Source organism: Hemibagrus wyckioides, linkage group LG18 (genome assembly GCF_019097595.1).
Source record: "Hemibagrus wyckioides isolate EC202008001 linkage group LG18, SWU_Hwy_1.0, whole genome shotgun sequence".
Taxonomy (NCBI): domain Eukaryota; kingdom Metazoa; phylum Chordata; class Actinopteri; order Siluriformes; family Bagridae; genus Hemibagrus; species Hemibagrus wyckioides.
The window spans coordinates 20670463-20692141 of NC_080727.1; the positions used below are offsets into that span (position 1 = coordinate 20670463).

The following is a 21679-nucleotide window of genomic DNA, read 5'->3' on the forward strand; positions in this document are numbered from 1 at the left end:
ATAGATAGATAGATAGTTATGAAGAAAAACACATCCCACAGATGCTCGATTGGATTAAGATCTGGGGAATTTGGAGGTCAAGTCAACACCTCATACTTATTGTTGTGGTCATCAAACCATTCCTGACCCATTTTTGCTTTGTGGCACGGTTCATTATCCTGCTGAAAGAGGCCACAGCCATCAGGGAATAATGTTTCCATGAAAGGGTGTACATGGTCTGTAACACTGCTTAGGTAGGTGGTACGTGTCAAAGTAACATCCACATGAATGGCAGGACCCAAGATTTCCCAGCAGAACATTGCCCAAAGCATGACACTGCCTCCACCGGCTTGTCTTCTTCCCCTAGTGCATCCTGGTGCCTTGTGTTCCCCAGGTAAGCGACACACACACACACACACACGGCCTTCTACGTGATGTAAAAGAAAACGTGATTCATCAGACCAGGCCACCTTCTTCCACTGCTCCGTGGTCCAGTTCTGATGCTCACCTGCCCATTGTTGGTGCTTTCGGTGGTGCACAGGGGTCAGCATGTGAAGATAGCAATCTTTCTGCTTGACGTGTCAATCAAACTAAGATGGCGGGGCTAAACAACAGTGTTAAACAAAAAAGCTTTCTTTAAGGTGTGTAAGGCCCTGTCACCTGTGTGTGTGTGTGTGTGTGTGTGTGTGTGTGTGTGTAGGAGGCGTGGCCATTAGTGGAGAGTTGTTGTCCTGACACTGACGGGCTGTGCTCTTCACCGGTCCGCCTTTTCTTCCTCAGATATAAAACCGCGGACCAGTTATGCTGCTCAGAGGATCCCGTGTGTTCAGCTTCATCAGACCTCTTCATACTACAGCCGTTTCAAACATGCCTATCAAGGTAAGAAGCTCTGTTAGCCATGTTGTCTTTGTTGCACACACAGTTTCCGGGTCCAGGGGTTTATTTTTAGATCGTTTCCAGCTCGCGCTGAGTGTGACGCTCGTGCTGTCTCCTTAATTACGTTAAATATCTTGTCACAGTATATTAATCTATTGACAGCCCTTAAAAAACAGCACACGGTTGGTGTGTCCAGTCTGAAGGTTGTATGTAGGTTGGATAAACACTCCCAAATGAGTCGTGAGATCACCAACTTTTTCGCTAATTTCTTGCTATTGGACCCCATTTATATTTACGCCAAGCCTTCTCAAATTCACCATGCATCGTTTATATCATCGTATTTTTTTGCAGTCCACATTCTGCCCAAAATAAAACTTGTGACGTTATTGAGACACACGCAGTTGTAGCGTCATGCTGAACTGCGCATGCGCGTTGACAGGGTTTTTGTACTGTCTGAAACAGATGATGTCCAGTCCTCCACTTGTCCCTCTAATGCAGATGGGGTTCTCAAAAAATTTTCAAGGACATCTTTAACTGTAAAAATAGAAATCCCACAGTCCGTCTCAGTACACGTTTGTTTCATGAATATTTATTTAACATTATAATAATATAGCCTGTTTATTGGAGCCATAGGGGCAGGTGAGAGTGTTTTTGAGTTATTTTAAGTTTATGATTAAACCTAATTGATTCATGTGATCATTGGCTAATAATTATAAGAACTCTATAATAACAGAATAACATTTCCATCACTGGATCTGTACTAAGGTGTCTGGAAAGTCAGGAAAGCATAGGATTATTATGCAGCAATTTAAGTGAATCTGAATATGTGGAGCAAAATCCACATATTGTCGGCCCATGACCCTGTCGCCGGTTCACCACTGTTCCTTCCTTGGACCCCTTTTGATAAACACTGCAGACCGGGAACACCCCACAAGAGCTGCAGTTTTGGAGATGCTCTGATCCAGTGGTCTATCCCTCACAATTTGGCCCTGGTCAAACTCGCTCAAATCCTTACGCTTGTCCATTTTTCCTGCTTCTAACACATCAACTTTGAGGACAAAATGTTCACCTGCTGCCTAATATATCCCACCCACTAACAGGTGCCATGATGAGGAGACCATCAGTCTTATTCACGTCACCTCTCAGTGGTCATAATGTTATGCCTGATCTGTGTATAAGTAATAAACACTTAATAATGACTTTGAGAAACACTATTTTAAAATGTTTTCTCCTGGCAGCTTTGTTAATGTCACTGAATACACAGCACTACATGCTGCCGATATCCATATATAGACTGGATCACAATATAAATCTACTTAACTTTAATACCACATGCACTGCAAATAATCGAGCACACTGTCATCCTGTTAAACCTGAGTAATTACCAAGCTGAATTGAGTTGAACTGTGTGTGTGTGTGTGTGTGTTAGACCAAGGAACTGCTAAAATACACATGGCAGGGAGCTCCACTCACTCCAGTGAGCAGCATGGAGAGACACTAATATACTTACATCACTCTTTTGAAGGTTGGAGACAGTCTGCCGTCTGTGGAGGTCCAGGAAGGAGAACCAGGAAATAAAGTGTCCATCGCCCAACTCTTTAAAGGGAAAAAGGGGGTACTGTTTGCAGTGCCCGGTGCTTTTACTCCTGGATGCTCCAAGGTAGCATACACATAAAGCACACACCAACCATTTTACTTTTATAGTGTTGTGTTCTATTTAAATAAGATTCAATTCTTCTTCCTACTTGGTTATGTTGTACTTGCTGCTCAACTCACTCCTACGTGTCTGTTTCTGTGACTCAGACGCATCTCCCAGGGTTTGTGGCTGACGCTGGAAAGCTGAAGAGCAAAGGTGTGCAGGAGGTGGCATGCGTCTCTGTGAACGACGTGTTTGTCATGGCCGCATGGGGAAAGGAACATGGCACGGATGGCAAGGTGAGCAGGGACCCCAAAGGCATAAACCATGACTACAGTTGTAGCTAAGTGATGAATTATAATCAGAAACAGAACGTGATTTATTGCCAACTATGCTCACAAACAAGGGATTTCCTCCTCAACACAGAACATTCATACGGCATTACATAGAAGAGGATGAGTTCCTTTTGAGTCTGGTTCCTGTCAACACTTTCTTCCTCTTGTCTCTCAGGGAGTCGTTCCCATGGCCCTATCGCCTTCGGTTTCTTTATTCTGAATCAAAATCTATGTCCGGGTTTCCATAAAGCTGCTTTTTGATTGTTAGAAGTGCTATACGAATGAAACAGCTTAACGTTATATCAGTTGCTGAGCATCGCTGTGGCTGTAATTACATGTTCCAACCTAAGAAGAAGACCTAAGAACAATGTCTGAAACCCAATCTCCAGGTTTCAGTGGTCAGTGTATTGTTTTACAGGAAAAACGGCCTTTTTTCATGTCATCAGATGCAGGATTATTGGAAATTGACTTCCTTGAGAACTCCCCAGCCAGCACTGTGATAGAAGCGGTTTATAAAATAAATAGAAATGAGGAAATGGCAAGAATAGGTTAAAGATGTTTAACAGGTTTGGCAGTGGATTATTTTACTGACAGTCATTGTTTTGCCATGACATGCTATGTAGGTTTGTAGAACTGATAAGTTCTCCATAAACCACGAACCGGGCACAGAATTCGTTTTAGCAGTTCACGTAAATAAAACGTAAAAGGGATCGATGTGGTGATTATAGTAGACATAAGCTTAGCAGTGGAAAACGTGATGTCATATCCCAGTTTGTGGAAAGATGGAAAGGAAGACAGTGTGCCACAGTAAATGCAGTGCATAATCATCCATTTTCTATACCCGCTTTATTCCTAATTAGGGTCACGGGGGTCTGCTGGAGCCTATCCCAGCACACATTGGGCAAAAGGCAGGGGTACACCCTGGACAGGTCACCAGTCCATCACAGGGCCACACATATAGACAGAAAACGTCACACACTCACACGGGCAATTTAGAATTACCAATCAACCTAATATACATGGGAATAAACCGGAGTAAACCCACACAGGCGCAGGGAGAACATAGAAACACACAGAAACACCCCTGTCTGTTCGAACCTGGGATTAGGACCTTCTTAGATTAGAACCTGGGATTAGGACCCAGGACCTTCTTACTGTGAGGCAGCAGTGCTAACCACCAAGCCACCGTGTAGTGTAAAAACAGTGGTTATTTATTTATATCTTTATTTATTTTTATGCAAAATGAGGACATGTTTTGGAGAATTGAGGGGCAATGAACCTCCTCTCACCTCCCTTTCCCCAATCTACACCTCCGTGTGAAATCATTAAATGTCAGGGGTTGTGCGTGTGGAAGGTGGCGAGGAAACGGGAACGATGAAGAGAATCGCCATTAACACCTCATGGGAATACATTTAAGGAGGGGTTAGGAGTGAAGTTTGTTGGTATCAGGTGATTTACATGCAGAGCGCTACAATAGATAGCTCATTAAATATTGATCTCGAGATTTGTATATCACCATGTTGAGATCTGAAACCCTTTTCCATCTCGTCGTAGGTGCGAATGCTGGCCGATCCCACAGGAGCCTTCACTGCGGTAAGATTTGTTTTTGCCTATCTGCCTACCGTTCTCATTAGCGATGCAGGTGACAGGAAATCGTATGGAAATCACAATGCAAATGTGTCTCGCCGCTGCCTGTCTGAGCCGTGCGCCGTGGCTTTACAGCGTCAGGCTCCGCTTCCTGTTATGAAGCGTAAACGTGGTGTAACTACAAACGACATGCTTCTTTTTCAGGCAGTGGATCTCTTTCTGGACAATGAGGACATTTTGAAGGTACTTGGTAACAAGAGATCCAAGAGGTAAGAACGAATGTTTTAGGACTTTTGTGCTTGTGTAATTATAGCGTGTAGAGATTATTTCCAGCTTCAGTTAAGCCCTCTTAAATAATTTGGAAGACACCATGTTTTAGTTACATACCTTATGTAATCCTGAACTTTACTAAATTGGGACTTGCCACAGTTTAAAGGCTCATGGGCAGTTCTCAAAAACCTAGTATACTCATAGCTCACGCCAGATGGGATTCGAACCTGCGACCTTTGAATGGCTTCGTCTCTGAGCCTAGAAGTCGGATGCATTTTAATGTAAAATTTTATTCTGTAGGTCTGAATCAGAGCCTCAGCACATTCTTTGAATCTCAGCGACACTGCTAAGATTTCAAAGCCAGGCTCTCCTGTTTACCAGGCAGCCGCTTTCACCAACTAGGCCACAGTGACACACTTAGTGTTCAGAATTCAAGATAATGTAGATGATGCTTCTCAGACTCCAGCTGCAGTGAAATATAAACTGAAATCAGTGCAGGGCGGAAATAATGCGAGTGCGCAGACTGAAACGAAAACAGTCACTCGAGCAGTTTTGCTTGCTTCTATCGAATCAGAATAGAAGATCTTCGTGTGCATGTACGACATGATAGCATTACTGCATTATTAAACATTAAAGCTGATCAGGTTTCATATATGCAAAGGCAGGTTAGGGGAAAAAGGGTGAAGTTTGTAGTATTAAAGATTCATGCTCTCCAGCCCTTTAAGATTGCCATGTCTCGTGTATAGATACGCGATGCTTGTCGAGGACGGCGTGGTGAAGAAGCTCAACGTGGAGCCTGATGGTACCGGTCTCACCTGCAGCTTAGCCTCCAACATCCTCTCTGATCTGATCTAAAGCACAGACCGCGCCAGCCTTCTACAAATAACCACCATCAGCTTCTACATATGGTGTTATCTCTTCAGTAATCTGTGTTTTGCGTCAGCTAAAAAAAAAAAAAATACAAAAATGCTGTCAGCGGAGATGCAACCAAAGAAAAGCGTAGCAGGAGAGTAAATAGAGGACGTTGTACAGTTCAGCGAGTCGACGGACAACGTGACCTTCAAGCGCACAATTCTTCACCGCTGTTACGTTCATTATCTGTACAATAATAAACAGAATTTTGCATTCATGTGAACGATTTCTCTGCTTCATTCTGATCGTAACAGGAACAAGTGAATGAATATTTCAAAACTTTTTAATCAAAACATAACATTCAAAGAGAAAGTATACAACAAAGTTTGATGGATATTCTACATTTTTGTACAGAATAAGTAGCTGGTAAATATTGTAGAGAAAGAACATCACCAAAAAAACAAAACAAAACTCATAAAACAATGAAACTGGTCATTTAATCAACAATAATTACATCAGCTACAAACACAAATCTAGGCCTTGTTCTGCAGCTTCCTGGACAAAAAAGTTTCACTTTGTGAAAGCCACGTCTGGGATCTTTCCTTGGGCCTAAAAACAGAAACACAGCTTAGTAATGTGTTCAGTATCAACAATAAATTGTACTGCTCATTTTTTTTTGCTATATGATATGGACAATTACCTTAAGGTCTGTGAAAATCTGACCAGCACGTTCAAAATTCCAGTCGTTGTCCTGCAGGCACCTGCAAAGAAGGCAAATGATGACTACAAATAATCCAAATTACAATAATACTGAGCTGCAGATTTGGAGATGCTCTGATCCAGTGGTCTAGCCATCACAATTTGGCCCTTCATCAAACTCGCTCAAATCCTTACGCTTGTCCATTTTTCCTGCTTCTAACATCAACTTTGAGGACAAAATTCTCACTTGCTGCCTAATATATCAAACCCACTAACAGGTGCCATGATGAGGAGATCATCAGTCTTATTCACTTCACCTGGCACTGATCATAATGGTATGCCTGATCAGCGTACTCTTACTACTAGCACTTGAGCAGGAACAAATGTATGATAGATTGATTCTGGAGACACTAGTTATATCACTCGCAACACTGTATAAACTTGTGCGGTTTTTCTGCAGAAGAATTGTTACAGACGATATCTACTACGGCTCGAGAACAGTTACAGACGGATCTTGGGCCACTTCTCTGTGCAGAACATTTCAAGTTCCTTTCAATGCATTAAGGCAAGATTCCTAAATGTCTTCAATCAGAGCTGATCAAGGGTTTCAGACTAAATAATTTAAATCAGCACCAAAGGCCAGTTGGAATTCTCCAAGTCCTTCAGTATGGGTAGAAATATCCATATTGATGATTGATAAATGACAGAAGAATGTGTGAGATGATGTTCATCTGTATGTCTGAGGTCTACACGATTCAGACAAACACGTTTTTGGGAAAAGATATCCAGCTAGAATCTTGACTGTATATTGTGATGTGGTGGAAAAGCTTCTAAATCTTACTTTTGAGACCACTCGAGATTCATGCCCGACTGCTGGGAGAATGCAGAGAGCATTTCCTGTTGCATGGCCGACAACGTGGGCACAGGGCTGCTGGAGGGGGTCGGGGCTGGAGCCACAAACGCTCGCCGAATCTCCTCCGTCGTGGCATTTCGGACAAACATCTCATCGTTTACAATACACATGCTGAGGATACAAGAGAAGGCATGGTCAACAGTAGCACACGGTAGCGGTGACCTCAATATGATTCAGAGATTCAGGAGAAAGGCCTTACGTTCCATTTCCGGGGGATACGGCAATGAAGACCCGAGAGAAAGCTCTGTACGAGTCTCGAGAGCTGCCATCCACTGCAGGAAACACAGAATAAAGAAAAATGTCACTGCTGCATTTTGGAGCAGAATTGAATTTTAAATTCATTTCTAAATTCATGATCACATCCGTACCTTCTTTAAACACTCCACTGACCGTGAATGACAGCAAGGTGTTCTGAGAAAAAGGGAACATAAGGCAAGTTAGACAGATACTGAGAGAATTTTAGAGCAGATCTGTAGCATGGTTATAAATCGCTTACAGTGTAGGTGTTGACGTCGACGTTAAATGAGGCGATGTCATGCTGGGTCTTGGGTAACTCATTCAGAAACGCGACCACGTTTAACCGTGTGTGCTTCAGCAAGCGAAACCTTGTAGCTGAAAGACGAGAACAAAAAATATTAGAGATGCATTGATCGAATTGTCAGATGTGTCAATGGAAAAAAAATCTGCCAAAAGGTAATAATCCAAGAACTCAAGCAACTGCAGGAAATAAGAACAAGAGTCTTACTGGAATCTTTCACTCGCTTGATGTTACGACTGTCCTTCTGGTACTCTCCCAAACTGCTTCTACAAAAGCAATACAATAAAGTGATGGAGACATTAGTTTTAGCTACACTTTAACATTTAACTTTTGTTTAATAGGTAATGTAAAATTACCGACTCTGTTTCTTAGCCATATGTTGTACTGAACATCAGCAGGATGGTGAAGTAGTGCAAAACTGTTACACATTTCTTAAAGCAGCTGCACAAAAATGTCTATTTTTTGCGTATCTTGTAATTCGATCTGATGCATCGGTAACACTCAGGATAGCACAACACTGAGTGTAAATACAGTGGCAGTACTAAATTGTACTGTGTGTGTGTGTAAGAAGCAGAAACATTCTACCTGGAAGGGTTCTGTGTGGAGAACGGGAGAATGAGCGAGAACGCTGCTCCATCGTGATAAGCATCGAGCAGAGGCTGTCTGTCTGCCGAGTCATATATGGCGTAATACCTTAGAGAAGGAAAACACATTTAGCTTCGGTCACAACCTTCATTCACATTCGGAAACACAATCGAGATGTTCGGGAATTGTGAGAGAAACGTACTGTTGCAGGAAGCAGGTGATGAGGCCCTTCAGTTCTTCTGAGCCGAAGTAACTGGGCTGGATTGAAAAAGATTCAGATTAGCGCATATTTAAACAAATTAGCAACGTGCTAACACCTCACCCACACAGAGACCGGCCCAGCAGAGTTTCTAATCATGTCTACTAATCATATTTTACAATAGGTTTTAAACATAGAATTCATGGGGCAGGATTGAATTAAAAGGTAAAAAGGGAATAAAAAGGTAGTTTTTTAATCCACTAGGGGGCAGAATAGAGCAATAAACACCACAACTAATAAACACTAATGTCATTTTACATTAACTAAACTACTGTAAAACTAAAACGTGTTGCAAACTCCATTGATTTCAGATCCCTCATGTTAACTATGGGCTATTTCGTGCGGAGGTCCTTTTTAGTTGACACTTAAAAAATGTGAAAAGGGATGATATTTAAAGTATGTATTCTTATAATAGATATTTTTTGTAGAAATTTTGGTAGAACTCAAGCAAGTTTTGAACATGTGATGCATGTTCAATCCTTACAGACAAATGCCAATAAAAGATCAACTTAAATGAGTCTGCCACCCTTGCGCTACAGAACACTGGACTAGTATGACAATGTTATTAGGTACACTACCTTGCTTGGAGGAAGAACGGCCGGAGCGACCTCCAGGTCAAAGCCGATGGGAGGAGGAAGGTCGTGTCCATCCTGTGGCAAAGTGGTGAAACAATGAAAAGGTGTGAGACAACACCTACTTCCAACACTCTGATGTACATGAAACCCTGAGGTGAAATTACAACAACGAGCTGTGAAAGTCTAATCCTAGAGAGTGCATTTCCACCGAAATTCAGGAACCTTTTGAGGAACTAAAGAAGCCCGAAAAGAAGTCTACACAGTGCCTGGACAAGTGTCGTGTACACCACAGCATCAGCCACAAACTATCGCTAGAACAGAACCGGCAAAAGATACCAAAGATCAAAGCATTACTAATCTATCGTTTTTTAGCAACTAGACGAAACGAGAGGAAACACAAATAGGAAATCCTACACAAACACAGAAAACACTGTTATAATGTATACACTAGAGTCTGCGTTCTATCAATAAACAAATCAACTGACGTTAGCTTGATATATCTAGAATACTGACTTCACTGTTCTGAGGAAGTGTATATCTAGATCCCTATCTACAGAGTGAGATCGACTCAACACGTCTCCACGCAGCATCAGAAGTTAACATGCTTTAATGCCGTATATACACAGGTATTTGCTATAGATCAACCAAAAAATAGACTGACTATATGGTTCACGGTCCTAAATGATTCACTGTATGTCACTCAATGCAGCCAGCTAGCCTCTATGTTTTTATTTTCCACTTTTTGTTGAGCGATGAGCTGATGTCAAAACAGCATTTACTGTCTACCGTCATCATCTTCCCACCTCCAAGTCAAGCCAAAAACACGCATTATGAGAGAACCACAGATGTCTGACCAATCAATAACGTTCAGTACGTTAACGTCTACCATATGCATCATAGGAAGCCTCCAAGAAACATCCTGAACTAACTCCTGCAAAGGAACCTGTGGTAGAAATGCACCAATTGTGTGTCAGTAGCTGGTGGTGGGGGGTGCTATGGTGGAAGGAACCAATGACACTATCAGATACACCTGAATAAATCAGTGATGTGCAGAGCCTACCAGTTTGAGCAGCCTGGGGAACCTCTCTCGTATGGCACTGTCCGACAACCACAAAGACAGAAGAAAAGAGAAAAATAACTGTTAATGGAGAAGAAACTAGACAACAGATTATTTCCTCCTACTCGTCACATACACCACTGGCACAGTCAACCCTGAAGACATAAAGTGAAGACACTTCGTCACTGGGCATACAAAATTAAACAGAGGCTTATTCATTGAATAAAACATGAGAGACTCTTAAAAATTCATGACTTAAACCCGAGGTGCTTACATATGCAATCTGTTTTCTGCTAGATATATTTACCGCAGCCAAACGTGATATATAATCTTCAAATAATTGTAGGCATCTTGTTACAGTCTGCATCACTCAAAGACACAGTAAAGATGTAAGCCACGGTTCAATGGCAATATCAATATTCATAATGCTGGTATGTTCCCCCACCCCAACAGGAATGTTGTACTTACCCCTCCACAATACTCACCATCAGCCCCCTACACGCCGGAACACACTGACATGCAGGCTCTGAGGGGTGGGGGTGAGGGAAGGGGAGTGTGTGGGGTAGAGGTGGTGGACACGGTCAGTACTTTCAGGCACATAACGATCGGACTGAGGTCTCTCGGGGGGGCCGTGGTGAGTTCAGTTGGTCATGCCATTACTACGTAACTGTTTCAAGTCAACTGTGAACCAATTATGAGCAGGACAACGGTATTTTCTGCATGTATTTTTTTTCACCCATGAGGTAGCTCTCTAGGAAATCTCACTTGAAAATTCACACACAGCTATGGAACTAATGGGATTTCTACATTAAACTTTAGTACAAACTCAAATATTTTGGCCATGGAGCACACTAACCATGCTGATGGAGGCCATTTGTAACTCAGTGGGGTGAACTCAAAGAGCAAAAGAATTTACATGAGGCAAGAATTTTCAGCATAGACAGAAAAGATGGCGTTTGAAATGAAGGAAAAATAGCAGCAATGAAGTTGAACCCTGAGCTTTTATACAGAGTACTGCTGTTGCTCATGACTCTGGCGACGCAGCTACAAAAAGACAATGGATTGGCCTAAAGCGTGTAACCTAACACTTTTAGACCCGACCACTGCAATTAAAAATGAGCGGGTTTTCTTTTGAGAAAAAAAACAATTCAAGCTAAAGTTTTAACGCTCCTAGTCAGCTATGTCTAATTTTATGTTATTGTATCTTCAATATAATTTATGAGCATAATGCTTACTCTAAATTTGAGATGAGAATATGGCCACAAAGCCCACATTCCAGTGTTCCTCAGTTTGGTAACAGCCAAGAGAGCATTTGCTTTGGATAAATCACATTTCTGTCCATAGTCCATGGACATGTAGGTCCATTTTTTGGGCAACAACCCCCACATTGGAGTTTTAAGGGTCCAAGCGATTGCTGGGAACTGCTTGGCCTGAAGGATTTTCTTTAATCCCCTCTCCTTTTCCTCCTCCACCCATGAGTTCTCATAGTGCAGTGTTAGCAATCCACATCTTCCTTTTCTTCTTCTTCTCTTCTAGGGATCTTCATCGTTTGCTCTATGTTGTGTGCTGTGGCCAGCTTTGCGACTGTGCCTGCCTTAGGTTGTCCCGAGTTCATGGTGGGATCTTACCCGTCTTTGGCTAACCAGCCTTCGTCACTGGCCAAACAGCAACCTTGGGTTGAGACTTAATCTCAGCCCTTATAGGAGGGGTGGAGGGGATGGAGGTGGCACCATTACAGAGTGGTTGAGAAATCAAGGGCACTTTAGTGTGCACAACATGCATTTTCCTTCTCTTCTAGAGTCAGCTTAGGCCCGATGCTCTCGCAGGGTTAAGAGGCATTGGGCAGTGAGTGGTTAAATGGCACCGTTTCCCAAATGAGCTAAGAATAAGATTAGAAAAAGGCACGTATGTACAAAAAACATCGTCCACTAAACTGACCATTTGCACTAACCATGCAAGGGCAAGTGTATGAGCAGTAATCTGTAAAGAGCAACAGAGCTAACTGCACTGCAGGGAAAAATACTGAGAGAACGGAGAACTGAAACTGCTGGGAGATAAGATAACAGAAAAGTGAGAAGCATTTATCCTTTGTAAAAACTAAACCACCACACTGTTTTACAAATGCGCTATCGCTATACTACACATAGTACTACAATAAACCTACAACCTCAAATGTGTTGAGCATTAGAGGGATAGTGCTGCGTCTACAGTTTGGTTTTATGTTTAATGACAGAACACACAGACTTGTGTGTGTCACGTTCTGTTTCCCCACAGAAGTAGTCCAAGTGATACGATCTGTGGTGCTCTGTTTGCACCTAGCTGCACACTGTGCACTTTACGTGGCTAAGACAAACTTCTGTCCTAGCTCTGTGGTGTTGTTTTGTTTTGTACTAGTAGTTGTATGTTTATGTAGCACCAGGTCCTGGAGAAACGTTGTTTCATTTCACTATGTACTGCGCCAGATATATGTGGTTGAAATGACAATAAAAGCTTCTTGAATCTTGAATCTTGAACGATTATCCTTCCACTCAGTTGGCGACAAACACATCCAAAACACACAATTTGCATTATGATGCCTTTTTCTAAGAATATTTGACATTTGTAAAAATAGACTGCTTAACAATATTGGCATAATGGGCTAAAATCCAGCCAGTTGCTTGTTCTGATTTTTTTTGAGAAGGGGAAATACATCAGTGTTTCATGCAGGGCTCACAATACCAACCGTTTGACCAAAAAGCATATTGTGACTTAGACCTTAGCACTGCTGATTTCTCAAATCTGACCGCTCAAAAATTGCGTATTAATTTTTCTAAAATCGAGTTCTCTGTTTCTTGTTAACATACAAGCTGTGTCCAAAAAACTAGAGAGGAAAAAAAGCCTGGTGAGGGAACCACTGGTTACAGCTGCTGTAATGTTAAGGAATAATAGAAACTGACTTACCTTCCACAGCATTAAGAGTAACATTAAACTGATCATATCACATCATGTTCTTAAAAAATCAATCAATAAATAAATATAAACAAAAGCCACAGAGGAATCAATGTCAAATTGCTGTGGTATTTGGAATAAGACAATAAAATGATAACAGTGTGTTATTTGAAAGAAAAAATAAACTATGTGGAAGAACACAATCCTTACAGTGCTATCCTTACATTTGGTGCTCTAATCTTCCGTAAACTAGCAGTGCTAAAATGAACAGCAGCACATTTACTCCATTTCCTTTGCTTTCTACATAAGCTTTCTTGGCTTCCATTTGGCGCTTCGATGACCTCCAGATAGAAATGATGTATGATGTGTATAAACACACACACACACACACGGATATAGACATTCACTCACTCAAAACACACTCATTCAACCCATCCCACGTTTCTTTGCACTACAGGTTAGAAACAGAACTGACCTAATGTAGTCGGCCTGGTCGCTAAAGTGGTCGCAAAGAGGGTTCCTTTGTAGTGATAACTCCACCAGTCTCAGCCCCTTCAGCCTGTCCAACTCTCTCTCCGACCTTATCTGCAGTTAACAGAGAAGTAACTACGTGAACCACAAAAAAAAAAAGACTGACTCTAAATGCAATACAAGATAAGACTCCATACCTCGTTGTGCGAGAGATTCAAAATCTTCAGATTTGGGACTTTCCTGACAAGGTCAGAGAGGTCATCCAGCTTGTGCAATCTGTTGTTGCTTAGGTTTAAACAAACCAGCTGGGAAGAGGATGGATGAACAGATAAACAAGTGTTTTCTTGGCTTGGTCCCGTCATCAGCAGTATGCAATGACCAGGCATAACATAATGACCACCTGCCTAACATTGTCGTTTCCCCTTTTGCTGCCAAAACAGCCCTTACCCGTCATGCACTGTGTATTCAGACACCTTTCTTCAGCAATTTGAGCAACAGTAGCTCGTCTGTTGGATCGGATCACATGGGGCAACCTGTGCATCAATGAGCCTCGGCTGCCCATGACCCTGTCACCGGTTTACCACTGTTCCTTCCTTGAACCACTTTTGATAGATACTGACCACTGCAGACCGGGAACACCCCACAAGATCTGCAGTTTTGGAAATGCTCTGATCCAGTCGTCTAGCCATCACAATTTGGCCCTTGTCAAAAAATTTCCCTGTTTCCTACACATCAAGTTAGAGGACAAAATGTTCACTTGCTGCCTAATATATCCCACCCACTAACAGGTGCCATGATGAGGCACCCAGTATCATCTTATGATATTGGCATCTTATTCACGGCACCTCTCACTGCTCATAATGTTATGCCTGATCAGTGTATGTCAAGTGTAACATTTCATGCTATGATTGTAAGGGGAGTAATCTTTTCTGTACCTCTGGGATGTTATCCTCAATGATCTTAATGACCGCCTGCATGGAGTTCTTCCTATTAAGCGTCACATCAATGTTCAAGGAAACCAAATCTGTCACAAGGAGAACAACGAAATAACATTGGATAAATACATTTTCTGATAGATTGAGCTTAAACCTGTTCCATGGGCAAAACCAGTCATTACTCAAGTACATTTTTCAAAAACTAGATATTCAAGTGGAACTAGTCTAGGCAAAGGCTGGGTTTTCTTAAAGGGTGTTTTCACACTTGCCTAGAATACTCGAGTCCATACTCGAGACTGATCCTTGTCTAATTTGGGGAAGGGGCTCTTAATCGCAGGTTTGGGTTCACAATTCCACAGTCATTTTTACACTTACACGTTCATCTCAAAATATTTTTCCATTTGTAGTAACATTCAAACAGCAAGTGACTCTTTTCTGAACATGTGGAATGTCACCATGCAGGAGTAGATGTAATCATGTAAGAGGATTTTTAGCCATGCAGACCATTTTTCATGGCGCACTCAGTGCAAGCACCTAGAGCACATTTTTTCAGTTAAATGTAGTGCTACAGTCTTGTGAGAGTCTGATTTTATCTCTTAAGTCGAAACAACAAGTAACATGACTTGTGGAACCGACTGCATTATCCCGCTTGTGGTATTGAACAGCTCCTACACCAGGGATAAGTTGACGTGAACCAGCTCTGGAGTCAAACTCAAAACAGTGAGAAAAAACAACCCAATAAACAATTTTCCCAGTTATTCTTTGCCTTTCAACCTTAACTGTCACCTGTTAACATACCTGAACACATCACATAGCACAGACGGGAGTCTGCTCTTAAATTACAGCTCTTAAGCTTTTTGTTAGTTAATTTCACATAAAGATTTGAGCGTAATAAAAGTGTAAATAATGGCATTTAAATAAATAAAAAATAATAATAACCCTACCTGGGTCAACTCTGATGTTGTTCAAATCAAGGGCCTGTTGTGAGGCATCAAAGCGCTTGGACATGCATTGCTGTAATAAATGAAACAAAACATTCACTGCAACACATCACTCTATTACTGCAGGGCCATTACTTTAGAGGACGTTTAAGATCAGTGTCAAAAGTGGCTCAGGTTCACACACCTTTAAATGCTCCAGGTCCTCTAGCTTCAAGTCCTGTTGGGGCAAGCTCGGGGGCGGGCACTGATTCAGCAAGACTGTTACCTGTTAGACACAACAACAATCACTTACGGTTAGAAAGATATTAAACAGCATGGTACATAATTTGTTTATCAGATTTTCAGCCAATTGACTGCATGTGCATTTTATAACACTGAACCTTATATCCGTCTTTGTCTGTGATTTTTCTGGACACTTTGGCCAATGCATATGCTGTGGAAGAATCATCAATGTAGAACTGTGCACGGTTTCCTTCTATATGGTACTGAAAAGGCAAAAAAAAAAAAAAAGTATAGTTATAGTACTCAGAGACCAAAAAGGACTCATACAAAAACTTAACATTACTTGCTAATAAACATTTATTGTTATTAGAAAAAATAAAAAATTAATTAATTGATAATTGAGAATTTAGCCACAATGTGGTATTTTACCTACCTGTATGGGGTGGAATGGCACTGAGCTGATGCTCTGTAGTGCAGTGAGAAGCCACTGTTTTTCATATTTTTTCCCATGGGGGATCTGAAGAAAAGGATTAAAAGGATTAAAAACAAATAATACTCTTTCGTTTCAAGCCATGGACATTATAGCAAAGCAGCTGATAAAACACTCACAGTCATCTTGAACCAGTTTTTACGGCCTCCACCTCCATCAGCTCCATCTCCAATGTTTCCACTGCCTCCTCCACCACCTCCTCCCCCTCCCCCTCCTCTATTTCCCCGCCCCCTGTGGTTGCCGCCATCTCCTCTTGCATCCTTTCCTCCTCTTCGACCATTACGTCGATTTTGGGGCCTCCCATAAGGAGTGCTAAAAAGAAACGAATGTGTGTTTAATTCGGATAGATTCATTGTCGAACCAAATACCAGGACTTTAAACAAGAGCTGCAGTCTCACAATCTCCGTTGTGGTCCCCCATCATGAGAGTCATCCGTCATTGCGATATCCCCATCATCGTCGTCAAATCTGGATCTGGGACCAGCTCCTCCCCCTCCACCTCCGCCACCTCCTCCTCCTTGGCCTCCACGATGTCTCTGCTTCGAGATTTGGTCGCTATACAGTGGTGCTCTGAAAGGTCCTCTGCCTTTCCTGCGATGCTTGGGTCCAACACGATCATCATGTTCTGAAAGATGAAAGATTAAAATGACACTGTGTTAGGGACATTCACCAATAGCACCTTTATTATTGTCCCTAACACCCAATCACTGACCACCGTTGTCCTTAACATCCAATCACTGATGTCCTTAACACCCAATCACTGATCACCAATGTCCTTAACACCCAATCACTGACCACCATTGTCCTTAACACCCAATCACTGACCACTGTTGTCCTTAACACCCAATCACTGACCACCACTGTCCATAACATCCAATGACTGACCACTGTTGTCCCTAACACCCAATCACTGACCACCGTTGTCCTTAACACCCAATCACTGATCACCGTTGTCCTTAACACCCAATCACTGATCACCAATGTCCTTAACATCCAATCACTGATGTCCTTAACATCCAATCACTGATGTCCTTAACATCCAATCACTGATGTCCTTAACATCCAATCACTGACCACCATTGTCCTTAACACCCAATCACTGACCACCATTGTCCTTAACACCCAATCACTGACCACCATTGTCCTTAACACCCAATCACTGACCACCGTTGTCCTTAACACCCAATCACTGACCACCGTTGTCCTTAACACCCAATCACTGACCACCGTTGTCCTTAACACCCAATCACTGACCACCGTTGTCCTTAACACCCAATCACTGACCACCGTTGTCCTTAACACCCAATCACTGACCACCGTTGTCCTTAACACCCAATCACTGACCACCATTGTCCTTAACACCCAATCACTGACCACCGTTGTCCTTAACACCCAATCACTGATCACCAATGTCCTTAACATCCAATCACTGATGTCCTTAACACCCAATCACTGACCACCATTGTCCTTAACACTCAATCACTGACCACCGTTGTCCTTAACATCCAATGACTGACCACCACTGCCCTTAACACCCAATCACTGACAACCGTTGTCCTTAACATCCAATCTCTGCTGTCCTTAACATCCAATCACTAACCACCATTGTCCTTAACACCCAATCACTGATCACCGTTATCCTTAACACCCAATCACTGACCACCGTTGTCCATAACACCCAATCACTGATCACTGCTGTCCTTAACACCCAATCACTGACCACCATTGTCCTTAACACCCAATCACTGACCACTGTTGTGCTCTATAGCAAAGCACCAATCACCCCTTATTGTTTTTTGGGCTATATTTAGCCAAGGGAATAAAGCAATAAAAAGTGAGTCATTCCCTTCCGCAATCATTTCCTTTATGTCTGTTTCCTGACTACTGAGTCTTCAGTTTATCTGCCTCCTTGTTAGAGGAACAAAAAAAACCAATTTCCAAAAACAAACTTCTTTTACTTATGCACATAAAAACTTTGGATATTATTTAATTATTTTAATATGCATTATTAATAATATTTTTACTACATTACTTTCCATTCTGTCATGTTCTATTACTTCTAATTTCTATTACTTTCTATTTTTAACTTCGATTATGTGCACAGTCTAAAGAGGACTGATCGGGTTTTCATTTCACTGCAAGTTAAATATTGTAGATAACTTTGAATGTGACAAAGTCTTGAATCTACAGAATTATATAAATATATGCATTATATATAGAAAATCCATGGTCATGACACGACAACCTATTTAGATATATCTATAATCTGTTATTTTACATTGTTATCATATATTAAATATGATAAATCTCTCTTCTACACTGTATTGCCAAAAGTTTTGGGACACTCCTCCAAATCATTGAATACAGGTGTTGTTTTTCAGGGGTTGGGCTCGGCCCCTTAGTTTCAGTGAAAGGAACTCTTAATGCTTCAGCTTCATAACAAGATCATACCAAAATGAGCGAGTTTGGTGCGGAGGAACTCAACCTTCAGGACTCTGAAGTTCCTCCACACCAAACTCCTTCATGGACCTTGCTTCGTTCACTGGTGTGCAGTCATGTTGGAACAGGAAGCGGTCATCCCCAAACTGTTCCCACAAAGTTGGGAGCATGGAATTGCCCAAAATGTCTTGGTATGAAGCTGAAGCATTAAGAGTTCCTTTCACTAGAACTAAGGAGCCGAGTCCAACCCCTGAATTCAATGATTCAATATAGTGTATGTATAGAAAATCGACGGTCATGACCCCACAAACTACTTATATATATATATATATTCATCATCTGTTATTTTATATTAGGATAATTTAGGTTAAGTAAGACGACTAGTTGCACCTTTAATTACTTTGCCAAGAAATAGTTGGACAGTATTGTGGGGGTTTTAGTTCAAAGCAAAAATGCCTCGTTCACACACGCTGAACAACTTCGGTCACGCGGTGAAAAAAAACGGCTAGCTAAATGATGTTAGAATTGTGACTTGAGATAAACGATCTAATCACATCAAGTAAAAATAAAAAAATAAGTTTAGTTAATTATTCTAGTAGTAATTAGTGATCCGGTTAGGTGCGCGTGCGCTGAGAGTGTGCACACGTAGCTAGCCGGATCAATAGCTACGTGCTAACAACCAGGTCACACTTTAGTACTAACAGCTAACTAGGTGATCCTTTGGTAGATTAACCGCCAGCTGTTACTCCGAAGGTCATTGCAAAACAGGTCTCGATGGAAAATAATAATAAAAAAAGAAAAGGCGCAACACAGTTAGTTATTATTGTTGGGTAACATGTTGACACCGCTAAGCTAGTTAGCATCCATAGGCTAGCGCTGCTAACTCACCACTGTAGAATCGGGAGTCGTCCGCTGTCGCCATTTTACGTTTAAATGCACCCTTGCTGAGCAAACAGCTGTCTTATGACGAATATATATTCGCACAGACGAATGTAGCTGAACTAAAACATTAAACGAAACAGCAAATAGGAGTCATGAATAAGGCCAAGCCTTAACCGAGGTTAGCTAGAAGGAAAGCAGCTTGTTTTGTTTTCTACTGTCTTTTTCTTTTGAACAACGCAATTCTGCAGTGCGCATGCGCGTTTCATCTTCTGCAGTTCACGTGTGGTGGTCAATGCCAACATGTGGCGCCATCGGCTGATAGCACGCGCGCACTGCAGCAACATTTAACCAATGTTTAATTACACGTTAATTAACATGTACTAAAGGGGTGTAATGTAAATTTGGATCGTGATGCGTCGATTTAAAAGTCAGCAAATAACATAAAGTGAATAAATGCTACTATTATTTGTTGATAAAAACGATTAATTCATCGTAAATTATATATCCTTATTTATTGATGTACATATTTACATATTTATCTGCACTTGTTGATTTGCACAATTTCTACTTGCACTCCTGGTAGATGCTAAATGGCATTTTGTTGCTATGTACCTGATATTGCAATGACAATAAAGTTCTAACTATCTATCTATCTATCTATCTATCTATCTATCTATCTATCTATCTATCTATCTATCTATCTATCTATCTGTCTGTCTGTCTGTCTGTCTGTCTGTCTGTCTGTCTGTCTATCTATCTATCTATCTATCTATCTATCTATCTATCTAAATCAATTATAATCTAAAAAAGATACTAACTTGTGTATAAAAACCATTCATATTTTAATATTGATGTGCAAAGCATGCTACAGGCCTAAAGCTTCAGATATTATTCACACCAAACATCAGAATGAGGAAAACTGTGTGAAATTTATTATTATTTTTTTAAATGAGACGCTGTTCTTTGGATAGAAACACCTTGTTGATGAGAAAGGTCTGAAAAGATTGACCAGACACTCTTTACAAAGGCAGTGAGAAGAAAAGCATCTCAGCTAGCACAACATGCCCATCATGGAGGCAGATCTTCTATGAACCCATAAAACATTGAGTACTCCTTACAAACATAAATCATATAACTATAATATAGATAACACCACCGAAAGAAGTATCTCCCTCATCTCCTCAGTCACAACCGAACCCATGTGTCCTATTTAACAAAGGCTCGAGTAAATAAATATTATTAATAATCAGTCGTCCAAACCTTTGACAAAGTTGGCATGCTTTTAACGTTCATGAGCCAAGGTTTCAAGGTGTTCCCTGACGGTAAAAACACACTTCACCAAGACAGTAGATCTAAAGGATGTTTACTTTTACGTTTCCGTCCTTTCAGCTTACTGGTACGTGAGATTTACATCCATTTGTATACAAGCCATCTGGATAAGTGGGTCCTAAAAGAAAGCAAAACCGACCAAGATGGACTAAAGCCTAAAAAATGAAGCCTTTGAATCATAGATTCATTTATTCTTTAATAAAATCACTAGATATGCCTTTATAGCAGCAGAACATATTATAAACATAATATTATTTCCAGTAGTATAGTTATAATACATTAGGGCTCGACACATGCATCAGTTATATTATTACTTAGAAGCCTCTTGGATTGATGTTCACTGCTCATAATTCCACACCGTTCACAACTCCTTTATTTCTATTCACTTAGACTTTTCCAAAGTTCTATTCTGCTACAGAGCGACAACTTTAAAGGTCATCAAAAGGGCATATCCTCGTCAGAACCGCTCCAGAGCTGCTCCATGGCTTTAAATCATCTTGGTTGTATTCTTATGACACAGAGGAAGTTGCTGCCATGGTTTCAACAAAAACAAACGAGATGTTATTGTGAAGGCCATCAAGCTTTTAGTAGGCCGGCACGAATGACCTGAATATCACTTGTCCTCTACATGAGACAAAAATTCACTTTCACCTGGCAACTTTCCACACATTATTAGAGTTTTATCCCTTTACTCCAAGGATCAGCAGTTTTTTTTTTCTCCCTCATGTAAACAATGACAGTTAAATATGACTTTATATCTCTGCGCTGCCAAACGCTCGGGCAGTACGGTTTACGTTATTTCGAAAACGAAAACGAGGATGTTCCGCATAAACAGCTTAGAAAAGAGTAAACACTGAAGGGGTGACATCAGATATGTTTATT

General features: G+C 41.2%; 2 protein-coding genes across 2 annotated transcripts; one reads left to right on the forward strand and one right to left on the reverse strand.

Moving 5' to 3' along the window:
* The first annotated feature begins 682 nt into the window (after positions 1–682).
* prdx5 (peroxiredoxin 5) lies at positions 683–5812 on the forward strand. The gene is made up of 6 exons (XM_058415639.1): positions 683–858; positions 2381–2515; positions 2659–2790; positions 4381–4419; positions 4618–4682; positions 5430–5812. Exons 1-6 carry the CDS (start codon positions 781–783, stop codon positions 5536–5538), a joined length of 558 nt encoding a protein of 185 aa, XP_058271622.1. The 5' UTR covers positions 683–780; the 3' UTR covers positions 5539–5812.
* A 50-nt stretch (positions 5813–5862) lies between these two features.
* nxf1b (nuclear RNA export factor 1b) lies at positions 5863–19720 on the reverse strand. The gene is made up of 21 exons (XM_058415628.1): positions 19475–19720; positions 16547–16772; positions 16268–16460; positions 16092–16175; positions 15817–15921; positions 15621–15701; positions 15440–15509; positions 14496–14584; positions 13758–13865; positions 13565–13674; positions 10165–10201; positions 9108–9179; positions 8473–8528; positions 8271–8378; positions 7893–7951; positions 7644–7759; positions 7516–7558; positions 7347–7419; positions 7076–7258; positions 6236–6296; positions 5863–6144 (listed from the first exon to the last, which is right to left on the reverse strand). The coding sequence occupies exons 1-21, from the start codon at positions 19506–19508 to the stop codon at positions 6106–6108; spliced, it is 1947 nt and encodes a 648-aa protein (XP_058271611.1). The 5' UTR covers positions 19509–19720; the 3' UTR covers positions 5863–6105.
* Positions 19721–21679: the final 1959 nt, after the last annotated feature.

Excerpts from the sequence above, each read along its gene's own strand:
- nxf1b (XM_058415628.1), bottom strand. The coding sequence starts at position 19,508 with ATGGCGACAGCGGACGACTCCCGATTCTACAGTG. Across the intron at positions 9,180-10,164 it reads TCCCCAGGCTGCTCAAACTG|GATGGACACGACCTTCCTCC; the intron begins GTAGGCTCTGCA and ends ACTTTGCCACAG. Across the intron at positions 7,760-7,892 it reads CAAGCGAGTGAAAGATTCCA|CTACAAGGTTTCGCTTGCTG; the intron begins GTAAGACTCTTG and ends CTCGTCTTTCAG.
- prdx5 (XM_058415639.1), top strand. The coding sequence starts at position 781 with ATGCTGCTCAGAGGATCCCGTGTGTTCAGCTTCATCAGACCTCTTCAT. Across the intron at positions 2,516-2,658 it reads TTACTCCTGGATGCTCCAAG|ACGCATCTCCCAGGGTTTGT; the intron begins GTAGCATACACA and ends TCTGTGACTCAG. Across the intron at positions 2,791-4,380 it reads AACATGGCACGGATGGCAAG|GTGCGAATGCTGGCCGATCC; the intron begins GTGAGCAGGGAC and ends ATCTCGTCGTAG.